At 44.2% G+C, this 17,642-nt stretch overlaps 1 protein-coding gene across 1 annotated transcript in view; it reads right to left on the minus strand.

Annotated features, from left to right (window-relative positions):
- Adamts12 (ADAM metallopeptidase with thrombospondin type 1 motif 12) overlaps positions 1–13,176 on the minus strand; it is a 274,458-nt gene extending 261,282 nt beyond the window's left edge. Inside the window, exons 1-2 of the mRNA XM_052743118.1 lie at positions 12,850–13,176; positions 2,944–3,305 (exon numbers count right to left, since the gene is read on the minus strand). Coding sequence (XP_052599078.1) covers positions 2,944–3,305; positions 12,850–12,976 — 489 coding nt within the window. The 5' untranslated portion in view covers positions 12,977–13,176. The remainder of the gene's footprint in view (positions 1–2,943; positions 3,306–12,849) is intronic.
- Between the last annotated feature and the right edge of the window lie 4,466 nt (positions 13,177–17,642).

Consider the following 17,642-nt stretch of genomic DNA (forward strand, 5'->3'; position numbering starts at 1 on the left):
AGGCCAGCCTGATGGAAACAATTCTGTAATTGAGGTTCTGTCTTCCCTTGGATCCTCAGTTTGTGTGAAGTTGAAGAAAACTAACTGGTACACCGTGAAAGTGTCCCATTCCCCTAAAAGGCTTCCCACACATGTTCAGTGCAGGATCATCCCTGTGTGAAAGAGAGGACAAATATTCCAAATGTCAGATTGTAGGCATGTGGTCACTTAAAGTCAGATTCAAGTCCATCTACTTCCTTCTGACCAAGACCATTCTAAGGGGGCATTGATAGATTTGGGTATATTAGCTTACACACTTAAAACCAGTTGGTGATGTAGCTTACCAATGGGAAAAATTTGCAAGACTTTTGGTACCATTTTATAGTCACCCATTAATTGCTAGGTTATATGTGAGAATCTCCGAAAGAGCCCCATTGGAGTATTTCTAACAAAATGATCCAGATGATTTGATTCTAAGAGTTAAAATTTTTGCCCTCTTGACTACCTCTGTAGCTTCCTGTACTTAGTATGAATCTGAAATCCGACTCTGAAAATATCCACATGGTGGCTGGTAGTCACTGCTCCTCGAACACTTGGAAGTTGAAAAGATCCTAGCATTCTATCCCTAAAGCAGAGGTAAGGCTTGGTAAGCAATTTCCCTTGAAAAGAGAAAGGAAAGCAGGGGCAATTTAGAGAGGTGGTTCTTGCTGCAGGTTGCTGGTTCGAACTCCCTGAACTCCCTCGGGAGAACAGCTGCATTCCTGCTGGCCAGTGCTGCTAATTAAGATTCAGTCTCCTGGTAACATCTATTGACTGCACTCACCTGGGAAGCTTCACAAAAGACAGGTGCCTGGCTCCACAATCAAACCAATTAAACCTCAGCGCCTCAGACAGAAGATACCAGGTAACGGACACGTTTCATTAATTTTTGGTTAGCACACGAAGAAATGGGTTTTGTTGTGATGTTTTCATTTATACTGTAAGAGCGCTCAGGTGGTCCTAACATTGATCCAGAGCTCAGAACAAATGCTCCAGGCTGAGCTTCTCAGACTTCCATGAACATGAGTCCCAGAGAACAGGTTAGTGATACATTTCTTTTTTTTTTTAAAGATTTATTTATTTATTATGTACACAGAAGAGGGTACCAGATCTCATTACAGATGGTTGTGAGCCACCATATACGTGCTGGGAATTGAACTCGGGACCTCTGGAAGAACAGTCGGTGCTCTTAACCTCTAAGCCATCTTTCCAGCCCCTAGTGATACATTTCAAACAGGCATATCTGTGGTGTATTGGTTATTTGACCTGTTGCTTGGCTAAATCATGCAGATAGAGAGTTCTAAACCATGCAGAATAGGAATTCTCAGTGAAAAGCAGTAATGGGAAGATAGTACAAACGCTTTCTGCAAGAATGCTGGTGTCCTAGGGATTTTGTTTGGCAAACCTCAGAGCAGCCATAACCCTCATGCTTCTGAAACAACTTCCTTTATGAAGAATCTTCATGAAATAGCAGGTCACCAGAGTGTGCCATCCTCTGCTCTGAGCCTGTTTTATCATTGTCTCTACTTTACAGATGGAAAAAGAAGAGGAGGAAGAGGGTGAAGAGAAGGGGGAGGAGGATCTACTGACAGCCCAGGTTCCCACAGGAAGTCTGACGACCAAGTGCATATAGTCAGCCAGACATGCAGTGGGAGTGCAGGTGGCCTCTCTACTCAACTTGAGGGGGAACCTCAGCTAACCTCAGCATGGTTCCTAAGCCATTTCCCATGCAATAGCTGATAGAGCTGTCCCCATGGCTGCAGCTAGAAGTAAAAGGGTAAAGGAATCAATCTTCTACATTCTTGAATTTATCTACCACTATTAGAGACTGAACCCAGGGCTTCAAACATAATATCCAAGTATTCTACCATGCAACCCCACAGCCCCACAAATGTATAAACATGTGTGCAGATTTTGAAAACCAAGCTTTGTCACACTTTGAGAGGCAGTATATACTAATGGGAATGTATGCTGACATTAACCAGCACAAGAAACCTATTCAGCACTTCCAAGCTTCCTCACATGGTCCCTCAAAAAGAAAAAAGTGGGGGAGGAATGGAGGAGGAGGGACTTTATGCAAGCCACATCATCTGTCATGCATTTTTTTTTCTAAAATTAAAAGAAGAGGAGAGGGAGCTGGCATTCATTGAATATAGTTATGTATTAAACACCCTCCTAAGACTTAGCTGTATATTAATGCACTTAATCCCTAGAATACAGTCAGAAAAGTTCTTCCATGAAAGCCAGATAGCATTTTCAGCTTTCAGAGCCATATGACCCTTATCCCAACTGCTCAACTCTCCTGCGTAGTTTAGAAGGGGCCACAGATTTCATGTAAATAGCTGAATATGAATGTGTTTCATTAAAACAACAGATGACCACATTGTTTTCGACCCCTTCTCCGAGCCTGTTTTCTCATTGCCTCCATTTTACAGAGGAAACAAAAAACAAAAGAAACAGAAGAACAACAAAGCCTACTGGCAGTTCCGGGTCCTACAGGAAGTCTGATGACCAAGTACATATACTCAGTTATTACATCCTAGCAGCCACCGTTAGTATTAGTAACATTCTTACTCAGTCCAAATCAGAGTTTCCCAATTCAAAGAAAGACAGACAGACAGTGAACCAACAGGTGACCCTTGAGGCTGACCCAAAGTTACAGACCAACTCAAACTCCCCTTCAGTTTTTCTGGTTTTGTTCCATGCTGTTCTCTCTGCCTTCTTAGAACCCCCTATCCTTCGTACCCTCATTCTCTGCACCTCATAATTGATTAAATTTAACCAGTATCTATATTCTTCCAATTCCTTTGGCAGCCAGGATGGCCCCCACCACAGGGTTCAATTGGCATATGCCCGACTGTGAACCTGTTAGTACCCGGTTTACAGGCTAAGGCAGGGAGTAGAAGAGGGACGTGAGATACTCACCAGTCCTTGGCAGGCACTGAGGGCTGCTGTCCCGATTGTGACGCCCTCCTGCAGAACTGTGCCCCTGAGATGGCAGGGTGAGCCAGAGGAAGCCACCATCTTCACATGGGAAAGGTTCCCGTATCTCTTCTCCACGACATAGCCATTGGAAAGAAATTCCCTGTTGACCGTCAGATTGAAAAACAGGTCTTTTTCTTCGTGTGAAATTCTGTAGTACACCTTGTCCTCAGAGCCGCCCGCGGCTCTCTTCCTCCTGCTGCTGGAGACAGGATGACGCAGTCCGTAAGACAGGAAATGTCCGCTGGCATCTACTTGGACTGGCCCCACCACGTGATATTCGGGCAGGGCCTTGATAAAACGTTCTGCAAGAAAAGGAAACGGAGTAAAATTCAGAGACCCAAGCTGAGTGTAAGCAAGACAAACACACTCCCATTTGGGGTTGAGATTGCAGCTTGCTGATTGCAAAACCACCACTGCCTTAAAGTGTAGAGAATGTTTCCCCCACATTAACACTGTCAACATAAAACTCCCTGAGCTACTAACATGTGCATAGTATCTGTCCTCAGTGGTGTGCAGCAGTCTGAGCTGACCCTCAGTAGACCTTTGGGTATCAGCCATTCTATCACAGTCGACTTAAGATGAGATTTACTTCATGAGGAATACTGCAAGGAAAGAAGCAGGATCAGTACGCCAAATAGGACATTGCCAGGGTAGGGTTCACTAATGTGATCTACAGAGATCCACAGTTTATGACATGGTTCTTCAGTCCTCAAGAACTCCGGCTATGTCAGGTTACAAAAAACATAAACAGTGAACTCATCACACATGATCCCAGATAAACCTCAACAAACCTCACACCTATGACAGCATCAGAGGGGCCCATGATGTAGCAGGGTACTTAAAGTAGACTTAGGGTTTAAAACACACTCAAAGTATACTTGAGCGACCCCAAAGATTCCACCAAGGAACTGATACAGCTTATAAACACCTTCAGCAACATAGCAGGATACAAGATCAACTCAAAAAAATCAGTAGCCCTCCTATATACAATGGACAAAGAAGCGGAGAAGGAAATCAGAGATACATCTCCCTTTACTATAGCCACAAATGACATAAAATACCTTGGGGTAACACTAACCAAGCAAGTGAAGGACCTATATGACAAGAACTTTAAGTCCCTGAAAAAAGAAATTGAAGAAGATGTCAGAAAATGGAAAGATCTCCCATGCTCATGGATAGGCAGGACTAACATAGTAAAAATGGCAATCTTACCAAAAGCAATCTACAGATTCAATGCAATCCCCATCAAAATACCAACACAATTCTACAGACCTGGAAAAAATAATACTCAACTTCATATGGAAAAACAAAAAACCCAGGATAGCCAAAGGAATCCTGTACAATAACACAACTTCTGGAGGCATCACGATCCCTGACTTCAAGCTCTACTATAGAGCTACAGTAATAAAAACAGCTTGGTACTGGCATAAAAACCGACATGTGGACCAATGGAATCGAATTGAAGACCCTGACATTAATCCGCACACCTATGAACATATAATTTTTGACAAAGAAGCCAAAAGTGCACAATGGAAAAAAGAAAGCATCTTCAACAAATGGTGCTGGCAAAACTGGATATCAACATGTAGAAGGCTGCAAATAGATCCATATCTATCACCGTGCACAAAACTTAAGTCCAAGTGGATCAAGGACCTCAACATAAATCCAGCTACTCTGAACCTGCTAGAAGAGAAAGTAGGAAGTAGTCTTGAACGCATTGGCATAGGAGACTACTTCCTAAATAGAACACCAGTAGCACAGACTCTGAGACAAACAATCAATCAATGGGACCTCTTGAAACTGAGAAGCTTTTGTAGAGCAAAGGATACGGTCAACAAGGCAAAGCGACAGCCTACAGAATGGGAAAAGATCTTCACCAACCCCACATCTGACAGAGGACTGATATCCAGAATATATAAGGAATTCAAGAAATTAGACATCAAAATGCCCAACAGTCCAATTAAGAAATGGGCTATAGAACTAAACAGAGAATTCTCAACAGAGGAAACTCAAATGGCCGAAAGACATTTAAGGAACTGCTCAACATCCCTAATCATCAGGGAAATGCAAATCAAAACAACTCTGAGATACCACCTTACGCCTGTCAGAATGGCTAAGATCAAAAACACTGAAGACACCTTATGCTGGAGAGGATGTGGAGCTAGGGGAACTCTCCTCCACTGCTGGTGGGAATGCAAGCTTGTACAACCACTTTGGAAATCAATATGGCGCTTTCTTAGAAAACTGGGAATCAATCTCCCCCAAGATCCAGCTATACCACTCTTGGGCATATACCCAAGAAATGCTCAACCACACCATAAGAGCACTTGTTCAGTTATGTTCATATCAGCATTGTTTGTAATAGCCAGAACATGGAAACAACCCAGATGCCCTTCAACTGAAGAATGGATAAACAAAATGTGGTACATATACACAATGGAATACTACTCAGCAGAGAAAAACAATGGCATCATGAGGTTTGCAGACAAATGGATGGATCTAGAAAAAATCATCCTGAGTGAGGTAACCCAGACTCAGAAAGACAAACATGGTATGTACTCACTCATAGCAGGATACTAGACATGAAACAAGGATGACTTGTCTGCTACTCACATCACCAGGGAGGCTACCTGGAAAACAGGACCCCAAGAAAGACACAGGGATCACCCAATGACAGAGAAATGGAATGAGATCTACATGAACAGCCTGGACATGAGTGGGGGTAATGAAAGGCGAGGGTTGAGGGAAAGAGAGCTTGGGGGAGCAGGAGATCCCAGCTGGATCAACAACAGAGAGGGAGAACAAGGAATAGGAGACCATGGTAAATAAAGACCACATGAGAATAGGAAGAAGCAAAGTGCTAGAGAGGCCCACAGAAATCCACAAAGATACCCACACAACAGACTGCTGGCAGTGGTCGAGAGACAGCCCGAACTGACCTACTCTGGTGATGGGATGGCCAAACACCCTAATTGTTGTGCTAGAAACCTCATCCAACTACTGAGGGATCTGGATGCAGAGATCCATGACTAGGCCCCGGGTGGATCTCTGGGAGTCCAATTAGCGAGAATGAGGAGGGTTTATATGAGCGAGAATTGTTGAGACCAAGGTTGGATAAAGCACAGGGACAAATAGCCAAATGAATGGAAACACATGAACTATGAACCAATGGCTGAGGGGTCCCCACTGGATCAGGCCCTCTGAATGGGTGAGACAGTTGATTGGCTTGATCTGTTTGGGAGGCATCCAGGCAGTGGGACCAGATCTTGTGCTCATTGCATGAGTTGGCTGTTTGAAACCTGGGGCCTATGCAGGATTGTTTGGCTCGGCCTGGGAGGAGGGGACTAGACCTACCTGGACTGAGTCTACCAGGTTGACCTCAGTCTGTGGGGAAGGCTTTGCCCTGGAGGAGATGGGAATGGGGGGGGTTGGGGAGAAGGTGAGGGGGACGGGAGGGGTGAGAACAAGGGAATCCGTGGCTGATATGTAGAACTGAATTGTATTGCAAAATAAATTAATAAAAAAAAAAAAACACACTCAATAAAAATGATAATGAGGGTTGGGGATTTAGCTCAGTGGTAGAGAGTTTGCCTAGTAAGCGCAAGGGTTCAGTCCTCATCTCTGGAAAAAAAAAAAATGATAATGAAACATCCTTGGATCTAAGGCATTGGCTCAAATGATGAAAACTGCCACTCTGGAAATGCATTTTGCTGAGTCGTTGATGGTTCGGTTTACTTAGTCTATAACCCAGAATGACAACTGTCTACTCATTAGATCCATTGTTATTTGAGAACATCAAAGTACCAAGATGTACAGAGATTCTAATGGGAACAGTTGGTCCTGCAATTCACCAGAAAATTCATTTTGATTCACCCAAATATCATCCTTTGCAAAAAAAGGAGGGGAAGAAAGAGAGGCCATGGAGTGGGCAAGGAAATGGGAACCAGGAAATCTTGGAAGAAGCAGGAGGGGAGGGGAGGGTGGGGAGGGGAAGGAAAGGGAAAGAGGGAAGATTCTCCCTGATACTTTCTAGTGTGCACTACATTACTCACATTATTCCCACAACTGTAAGGCCTTTTGCATTCTATCAGAATCCCATTTATGCTTTAAGATCAAAAAGTGAAATTCAAAGCTCTAGGCATGGTGATATGAAATAGAAGGTCAAGAATTTGAGACTAATCTGAGTTACACGGTGAGACCTTCCCTCAAAAGACAAAAGAAGAACAGAGTCTGGCTCTCCTTTTCCATTCTAACATCCCCAGACAGCTGAAACTCTAGTTTTTTCCTCTGAGGGCTCATTCCCTTACTTTCTGTATTTCCCAGGATGGCTTTATTTCACACTGCCTTTTCTTTACGCTATTACATCTTCCTGATACTATCTGAGGCAGGATCTCAGCATTACAGGCTGTATATCATGTACTGACAAGTCAGTGAATATCCATGTTGATGGTCTTTGAAAGAACTAGACTTGATGGAAAGCAAGAAGGAGCTTTTCCTCATAAGCAAATTCCTTCAATCCTAATTTTTTTTTTACCCATTCTTCTCAGGCTTCAATGAAATATGGGGCAGTGCACAGAGAGTCCACTTTCAGAAATCAACAGGCCTGTTCTAACTGCAACATTTAGGCACAAACCACATAGAGTAAATCTTATAAACAGTTTAATAAGAATTTAATAAAAATCTAGTAAACAATGTTTAATGAAAAATAAGAAGCAAGAAAAATCCACACAGGGCTACTGATATTAACGGAAAACACACACACACACACACACACACACACACACACACACACACACACACACACACAATTAAGTTTTCCAAAACACATGCAAACAAAAAAACTACATATGGAACTCATTTGAAGGGTTTTCCATGGAGAATGATGACCAACCTCCCCAAAAAATACATCAATAACTAAAAAAAATAAAAGTTGTCAACAAACTGATGACGATAGTGTCCTATGAACTGAGGAATATAACCAACTTGCCCCTCACACATTTACCTCCCATTCACTCCTCCAGAAATGTCTGGACCAATCCAGGGTTGGCACTTTGCTGCCCTTCCACGTTCAGACCCGAGTTAAGAGCAGGGCAGCCAGGCAGGATGGTGCAGATATAGTTAACTTCTGCAGCACTGTCTCCCATTGCTCTGAACTACTGTTACTTCAAGAGAGGCTGCAGCACTGGAGGACCACCATGGCCAAAAACAGTCTTCCTCAGCTGGGGGAGTGCTGAGATATGGTTACTCTAAAGACACTAACCACTTTTCTCAAAAGAAGTTCTCTGGGGGAGGGGCGCTAGGGCGATAGCCTCGGTCAGTAAGGTGCACGAAGATCCGAGTTCAACCCCAGCATCCGTGTAAAAGTGAGGGTATGGTGGTGTCCACTAACAATCCTAACACTGGGGAGGAAGAGATCTGAAGAGCCCTCTGGTTCCTTTGGAAACCTTAAGTGATGAGTTCCGACCCAAGAAAAGGTGCTGCTGTGAGTTAGATAAACCTCTTTTCTGAATATATCCACCAGCTCAGGTAATTTGTGATAGAAACAGAAAATGGACTAAAACATTTTTCTTGGCGTCTACTCTCATCTCAGATAAAAAGAGAGGTTTGGACTCACACCTGTGAAATCTGAGCTCAGAGCTCCCCTTTACATTCCATCCTGACTGCCTCTGGTGGTTCCATCCACTTGGGATCATTAAGACTGGGGGAAGGGCAGGGCAGTGAGACAATATAACCAGATCACAGCCTGCATAGGCACTTGTGGAAACAAATGGCAAGCCTTGATTAAAATTAGATTTGAAAACCTAAACCTCAAGTCTCAATTACTTGAAACTATAGTAAAGAAGCTTCATGAGACGTTCTAAGAGCAGCCTGTGGGTAAGTAGTGTTTCGAAAAGACAAAACAAGCACCAAGCAATCATTTGCCTTCAGCTTAGGAAGAAAAGTGGAGTGTGAGAGAACATTGATCTGCTTCCGTGAAGTTTAGCTTAGATCTACATATCCTGGTTTAGGGAACTAACAGATGAGTAAGTGCATTGTCTCTGCTCAGCAGCCATGCTCCTCTTTTCTGTATAAACCCAATTTTTGTATAAGTTCTGCTAGAGAGGGAACATCCATATCCATTCTCAATTATTTCTATTATTAGTAGCTGAATATCTCAGACTCTTTATTTATTTAAAAAGTTGTTACAAGTCCTATAATACAGGTTTATTTCCATAATTATCTTCCACAGGTTGTTTTCACTGTACAACTATTTCATTATAGACACCAGTAAAATTGATTGGCTTTGTTTTGTTTGTTTGTTTTTAAAAAAAATGGTTGACTTTGTTTACTAACCATATAATAATGTATCTACTGACCAGATAATTTATTATAAATAACACACAGTGACATAATTGTGAATCTCTTCCTACAATAAAAAAAACTAGAATAATTTCCTTCTTATAGATTTGTTTCCACATAGCAGAAATGAAAGATAATAGATTTTCTCCATGATCTTCTATAAGCCTGTGTAGTCAGAGCCCATCTCCAAAATGAGATAAAGCACATGTCCTGCAGATGTCACAGAGTCACCAAGAGCAAAACGGAACATGGGAGTGACCAGGGCCTTGTAGACGGCATGGGTGGCTTTTGAACTACAATGGCCTGCTTTCTAGTTTTCTCACTCTATAATGTCACAAGAGCAACAATTAACTTGGAATTTTGATCTTCTCTGGGATTAGATATTGGAAGTGCTTCTCTTACAATGCTGGGCAGCAGCAGTGATAAAGATGGCAGTCAGCCACATGGTCACAAGAGTGGCCACCCATGCTCTACAGAATAGTGCTGCTAAGCTGTGGTGTTGTGTAAGTTGAGTGTGTTAAGGGGCATTTTATATAACAATATTTGCAACTTCTGATGGGCTATTGGCAAGTAACCACATCACTTGTCAGGAAGTGTCTGTAAAGAAAAAGCTAAATTCGGGGGCCATTGTTTGATATAGAGGAGAGGAAGCATGTTGTATGCAAAGCCAGGTATCTTATTATTTTGATATTTGGTTTGCACAGAATCATGGTTTTAGTTCTGGGCTGTAAATCAAGAAAGCCTGGAGAGGCATAACACATCTTTACACCAATTGACTGATGTGGGAAGAGGGCTCTGCAGAATTAGCCCAGTCTGTCCTGGAAAGGGTTAGATTCATCACCATATTCTTTCTGGGGACCTTTAATATTTATGTCCCTGGTGCTGGGAATGGAACCCAGGGTCTGGCACATGCTAAGCAAGCGCCCTGGGGCTGAACTGTAGCCCAGCCCAGAGCTAAAACCATGATTCTGTGCAAACCTGAGAACTGGAAAGGATGTGCAAGGTTAACTAGTGTGTAGACCCCTTTCCAGCTGCTCCATGACTCTTTTCACCCCCTGGCTAAGTAGTATTTCCTAAGTGTTCAATACCTACATGCAAATCCAATCAACTGGGGAAAATGAGGATGGGTGGGATGATCTCTGAGTTTGCAACTCTGAATATTGGGAATTTGGGTGCAGCTCAAAAACCCTGTCAGAGTAGAAATGGAAGGGCATCTGGGATCACATCCAGGTCTGTTCCCAGGAAGCTTTAGAATGTCCTGTTATGTCTCCTGGCCTCTCTTGCTTTCCTCCCCTCCTCTCTCTCTCTCCTCTCTTCTATTCTCCTTCCTCTCCTCTCCCTTCTTCTCCCCTCCTCTATTGCTCTCCTCTTCTCTCCCCTCTTCTTTCTCCCTCTCTCCTCTCCCCTCCTCTATTGCTCTCCTCTCCTCTCCCCTCTTCTTTCTCCCTCTCTCCTCTCCCCTCCTCTATTGCTCTCCTCTCCTCTCCCCTCTTCTTTCTCCCTCTCTCCTCTCCCCTCCTCTATTGCTCTCCTCCCTCTTTCCCTCAGTTCTAATGGAACTCACTAAGAAATTTCTTCTTAGCACAAAGAATTAATTACTTGTAAAAGCATTAATGAAGATTGATGAAAAGATCAATGCTTTTAAAAACTGAAAGTATCTTTAAATCTAAATATATTTGCATCATTAATACGCTTAGTGAACTTTAGAGCTACTTCTGAATATCAAATATTCTCATCATATCCCACAAAGGTCACTAGGGAAAGAGTCATATCTCACTTTCCAGAGGAACAAGACTGGCCCAGCAGTGTCTGCTCTACACCACGATAAATTTTCCCTTACAAACATGCGAAGCAAGCGGAATTGGAAAAGTAACCCAGCAGAATGTCTTTGAAGGAAATTATCTCCGCATGCCCTGGGAAGTGCTGGCGGGCTTTGTTTGTGCTACCCCCGAACAGGGACCTTTCACAAAGGCACTGTTTTTCAAAGAACAACAAAAGCTGCTATTTTAAACTTGGGGGCTTGAGATTGTATCTGGAACGTTTACACAAGCAAGTGCTGGCTGATTGACATCCAACCCCAGTGTTTGCCCACTCTGGCTTCCAAGTCAAGCAAAGGGAGGGAGGGATTTGCATCTGGTTGCTCTCTAAGCCGCCCCAGAGGAATTCTCCAGCAGCATTTGACTTTGCAACGTGGACAGAAAACACTGTCTAGCAATACCTTAAACACGGACAAGTGCATGCATGTGTTTCCCTGCTCTTGATGTCAGCATGGCTGCATGACTTTAAGTCAGGACACCTGGTTCAAAACGGTGTTTCACAAGGTCTCCATGTTCCAGCTTCCCCATTTGTAAACCAGGCATGGTAGCCATAGCACCTGAACTCCAGAAGGGCATTGTCAGTAGTGGGAGAGGCTAACAGGACATCTCTGTGCTCGGACACTGCCCCCCTCACCCCCGACCCCCGCGCGCCGTTCAATACCGCAGCAGTCCTCTCTGAATTCTTCAAAGTTCAATAAAAAAACAGAAGCGATTTTTTTTTTTTTTTGGTTTTTCGAGACAGGGTTTCTCTGTGTGAAGCGGGCTGGAGAGATGGCTCAGGGGTTAAGAGCACTGACTGCTCTTCCAGAGGTCCCGAGTTCAATTCCCAGCAACCACATGGTGGCTCACAACCACCTGTAATGACATCTGGTGCCCTCATCTGGCCTGCAGGGATATGTGCAGGCAGAACACTGTATATGTAATAAATAAATCTTTAAAAAAAAAAAAAAAAAAAGGGTAAGAAAAAAACAGAAGCAACATCATCACTTTGCCCTGGGCATTAGGCCTAAAATAACAGTAATAATAATAATAATATCATTGTTAATAATATTAGTTATTTTTTTATTATTATTAAACAACTGCAAACTATCTTCACAGTCCCCCAGTGCTTTCTCTCAGAACACACAGATCACAAAATTAAGAAAGAGAAAAGTCTACAAAGCAGGCAGAGAAATGCGAGTCCCCGGGACGTAAATTTCTCCCCAATAGGGATGTCATTTGAAAAAACAAAACTCTAAATCTTTCCAGGAAACCCAAACACAGCCAAGTGTGCTCAGCAGGGGGCCAGAATAAAATTTCTACCTTCCAGATCCGGCGTTTAAAATTGAGGAAACATTGCTATGACTGCCTGTGGCCAGCTGGGTCTCTTTAATAAAAATAAATTTCCATGTTAGAATCTGGGATGGGGGAGCTGCAACCAGGAGGGGGCAGGGGCGGGCGGTGCTGGTCGGGGAGCTAGCTCTTGGGTCTTTCAAAGCAAGGGTGTCTGTCACCCCTCGGTGGCCAGGGAAATACACATAAGCCCCAGGTCAGAAGAAAGTCAGAGACTGAGCCCACAATCCAGTTTTCCTTAGACAGGCCAGAAGGCTCAGAGTTCAGCCCTGACTGGTGGGGGAAGGGGTAGGGGACAGACCAAGTTCCACTGTCCTACCACCAGGGCTTGAAAAATAAATAAAGAAAAGCCACTAACCTTGCCTCGGGTCTGGGAAGCGAACCGGGACGGGCTGAGCTTGTCTCCCGTGGCAAAAAGCCCCAAAGCTAAGAAGCTGAGCCACCATCAAGAGCTTTGCCAGCCAGCTCCTCTGAGCACATGGCATGGTTCAGTTGTTGGGGGAAAGAAAAGTCAAAAAAAAGTTTTAGCTCTCAGCTGCAGATACCGAGCCCTCGCCTGTGGCCGCGCAGGAAGCGGCTACGGGGCATGGTCCAGGCGTGGGAAGGGAGCGGCCAGCAAGCTGCCCGCGGAGCTCAAGTGGCTTTTTAAAGCAGAAGGGGGCCAGAGAGCTTGTCTTCTCTCCCTTTGCTGAAGGGTAGTGAATGAGCTGAGAGCTTCTACTTTCTGCAGGCCAGAGCGTGGCCTGGGTCCGAGCCAAGGGGCGCAGCCCACCCCAGATCCCCGCCCCTCTGCTTTCCCCACCCGCCAGGCCTCCAGCCAGCACGCACATCTTCCTTCGGGACGCCCTCCTCCCTCAAGCTCCTCCCTCCAGGCTCAGAGCCTGGGCCCGCGGGCCAAATAGGGGAGACCCCAGACAGCTGTCTGGGAAGGCACTAGAGTAAGAGCCAGTCAGAGGCTCCTAAGGTACCCAACCCCCGCCCCACCACACACCACACACACACACACACACACACACACACACACACACACACACACACACGGAATGAAATGTACGCATGAATAGTGAGTTATGGGCCAGAGGGGACCCCCGCTTCTCAGCTCCTCCCAGACCCTGAACTTACCCTATTCTGTCAAGACTCCCACCCACTAGCAACCCACTGGGATTTTTCTTCCAGTGCAGGCTAAGATTTCCAATTAACAATTAATAGGCAATTTTTCCCTTCGCCAAGTCACACAGGAAATGATCCAAGCTAATGTGCTACCTTGACCCTGGACACGTCTGTCTCTTCATCTGTGGGATGGGGTGACTGGAGAAATGCCTGGGAGGCCTTCTGAGGCTGCAGGTCAATGCCTGCTTTCCTATTTTCAAAACTCATCTCTCTTACTTCATTTCCACAAGACCAGCATAGCAGAGAAAGGAGTCAGCCCAAGCCGGCCTTGAGCATGTATGCATTTTACCAACATTGGTTGCCCCTGTGTGTGTGTGTGTGTGTGTGTGTGTGTGTGTGTGTGTGTGTGTGTTGGTATGGTGTGTGTGTGGTGTGTGTGTGTGGGGGGGGTGTGTGTTGCTTGTGTGTGGTGCGTGTGTCTGTGTGTGATGTATGTGGTATGTATGGTGTGTGTGTGTGTGTGTGTGTGTGTGTGTGTGTGTGTGCAGTGTATATGGTGTGAGCATGTGTGTGTGTGTGTGTGTGTGTGTGTGTGTGTGTGTGTAGGGGTGGTGTTCATTCAGATGCTCAGACTTTCTCATCAGTGAGAGAATGCCACAAGGCAGGAGTTGCTAGGCATCTTGAGAATTTACTAGGATAACCCAGCCAAAATTCTTTACCTCTGGGTTGAAACAGACCTCCTTACTACATTCAGAAGGAATTTAGCCTCCTATATGGAGGTCTCTTTGGCTGACAGCCAATCACATTCCTTCAACAAGATGTCTGGGATGTCAGCTCACTCCTGGCCTTGGATAGCGATAGAGCAGCCAAGCCATCCCCAGGGGTCCAAAATGCAAGGTCTGAGATGGGAGGTCCCAAGGACTTCATCCTGGGAAACAGAGCTATCAAGACCTTCTGAGGAATGTCAGCTTTCTCCTTTGGGCTAGTGCAAATTTACAAATGTATTGCCTCAAAACAACACAGATTTATTGTCTTCAGTTCTGGAGATCTGAAACAGAAGTCACTGGGCTAAAATCAAAGAGCTGAATTCCTGTCTGGAAGTCTTAGGGAGAATCTACGTCCAGGCCTCTTTCAGCTTCCGGCTTCTGGAATTCTCTAGCTCCTAGAACGCCTTCCCTGTCTTCAAAGTCAGCAATGGTTGGTCAGGTCTTTCCCATTAATGTTTCTCTGACTCTCTTCATTTTTGCCTCTCCTCACCCTTTCTGAGTACATTGGGTATCACCCTCATCATCAGGATCATCTCTTTGATCTGACTAGTGTGCTGACTCCACCTGCAACCTCAAGTTCCACATGCCATGTAGTATAGCATGCTGTGTCATGATAAGGAAGCCAGGGAACTGTGTGGCTGAGCCTCTATTCCTATCACACAAGCAGGAAGAATCAAGTTCATATCCCGAGTCAAAACAGCTGAAATTTAGTGGGGCACTATGGCCTGCCAGATATGTGTTTACAAGGTCATTAAAAAAAAACCTTTGAGCTGAACTCTTATGCATATACTCTTTTAATTCTCTACTCCCTGCCCCCAGCCTTGTGCTCCTCCTTCTCTTCTTCCTCCTTTTTCTTCTTTTAAGAGCAACCAGATGTTTTCTGAAGACCGAGCTCTCCTCTGGCTCCCGTGCCCTGGAAGGAAGTCTGTTTCTTAAACAAGAAGTCAAAGGACTCTGTGGTGCTTTGGAGTTCTCCCTATGTCAAGGATGAGCCACTGAACTCTGGCTTTGCAGATTAACTTCTTCAACCCTGGTACTATCCTCCTGATCTTCTAACCCAGCTATTTTCAAGACCATGCTAGGTTTGGATGTGGACAGTGTCCCCCAAAGGCCCATGGGTTAAAATAAAACCTCCCCCCCCCATTTCTAGGGTAGTAGTACTGGAAGGTACTGTGAACATTTATAAGATGGAGACTTGTGTAAGATCTTTAGTCACTGGGGACAGGGCATCCAAAAATTTATACGATATTTCTAGTCCCTCGGTCTCTCTGTTTCTTAGCTGGTAGCATGATTCATTTGTTCATACATGTGCTTTTTTACTCTGCTTCCTGTTGATCTCACCACAGGTCTATAGCCATGGGCTGTGGTTCATAGCATGAAGTCTTGGACTGAAATCTCAAATAAGCCTTTTTCTTAATCATTTTAACTGCCCCAGGTAGTTCACTGCAGTAAGACAATGAATATAGACTAGGAACATCATTCACTGAGAAGTCATCCAAGACTAAAAACTCCAAATACAAAATCCCACTAAAAAGCCTTTTATTCTGTCAGCCCGTTCAACACCTTGTAGTCAGTGCAGTGGTCCTTCAGACCAAATGGACTTTCTCACCTTGGTCTCTCCAACCTAGGTTTTCAAACACCTATAAGCTCTCTCTGGCTCATTTCCTTTTTGTCCAGTGATAACTCTATGACCTACTTCCTTAAACAAGTGCCTTTAAGATTTCACATTTTCTTCATCAAAATATAACTTTGTTCCACCAAGTGCTGACTTTCATTGCTCTTTGTTGGACAGATGCTCATCGTTGCCCCCAGTGGTGCCATCAACAATTCATTTCTCCAACCTTCCCAGCGTGGCTCAGAACAAGCATGTACTTTGTTACTATTCTATCACCAAGTTCCCCCCACTCTTTCCAGCATTTATAAAATTCCTCTGAAGTTTGAAGCTTTCTCAGAGAAAACCTAATCTTCCCCAACTTCTCCTCTGCTCAGTAGTGACTGATATTCAAGTTTGTTTGATTATTTGCTTGTTTTTCCAGACAGGGTATCTCTGTGTAGTCCTGGCTGCCCTGGAACTCCCTCTGTAGACCAGGCTGGCCTTGAACTCACAGAGATCCACCTGCCTCTGGTTCCTGAATGCTGAGATTAAAGGCATGCACCACCACTGTGCGGCATATTAAAGTTTTTAATTGTCATACACTGCTGTAAAAAGCCAACTGCCTTTCATAAGCACTATAGAGAACAGAACTGTCAATCACTGCATAACCTCTCAACCATCCTTGACTTGATGCAAATGTGCTGCCTTTGAGGGGAAACTACAAAAACATGCATGGTTCCAGAGTAGAATGACAGCTAAGAGTAGAGAGCATCCATTGATGCTAAGCATACTTGGTGTTGCACTAACAACTCTATCTACATCACTTCCTTTAATCACTACTTTTTGTAAAAAAAAAAAAAAAAAAAAAAACCTAGTAGGCGGGTACTATTAGTATCCTCATGCTGCAGGGAACTAGACACTGAAACATTAAGTAACTTGCCTTGGTGACTAGGAGATGAATAATCAGGGTGAAACAGTGGAGTCAAGACACTTAGAGACTTAGATCACTACACAGGTCCAAAGGCAGCTCCATATCTACTGGGGGAAATGACCTCTTGGAATGTCCTCACTCAAAAGGCAGAGAGGCTAACAATAGCAAGACATGCTTCGACGTCATCAGAGTGCCTTGGGTAGTGTCCTAGTTTGCTTTCTGTTGATATGATAAAGACCATTATCAAAAACAATTTGGGGGAAATGAATCTTTTTTTTTTTAATTTTTGGCTTATACTCATCTTGACCACAGTTCATTGTTGAGAGAGGCCAGGAAGAACACAACAAAACAGGAACCTGGAAGCAAGAACTGAAGCAGAGCCCATGGAAGAGAGCTGCCCACTGACTTTATTCGTGGCTCAGTGGACTTGCTTTACTTTATATATCCAGGATTATCTCCTGAGGAGTAGTGCTGTCCACAGTGAGCTGGGCTCTCTCACATATATCGTTTATCAGGAAAATGCCCCATATACTTGTCAACAGGCAATCTGATGGAGGCAGCCTCTCCATTGAGGTTTGCTCTTCGCAGATGACTCCAGCTGTGTCGAGTTGACGGAAGCTAACCACCACAGGTAGTTTAATTCACTACATTAAAACATTTTCCACATAAACATATAAATTATGACAAAAGATTTAGGATACCTTTCAAAAAGTTCCCTCTGTTCACACTTTTTTTTAATATGGCTGAAG

The sequence above is a fragment of the Peromyscus californicus genome, unplaced genomic scaffold (assembly GCF_007827085.1).
Source record: "Peromyscus californicus insignis strain IS unplaced genomic scaffold, ASM782708v3 Scaffold_18__1_contigs__length_77618521, whole genome shotgun sequence".
Taxonomy (NCBI): Eukaryota; Metazoa; Chordata; class Mammalia; order Rodentia; family Cricetidae; genus Peromyscus; species Peromyscus californicus.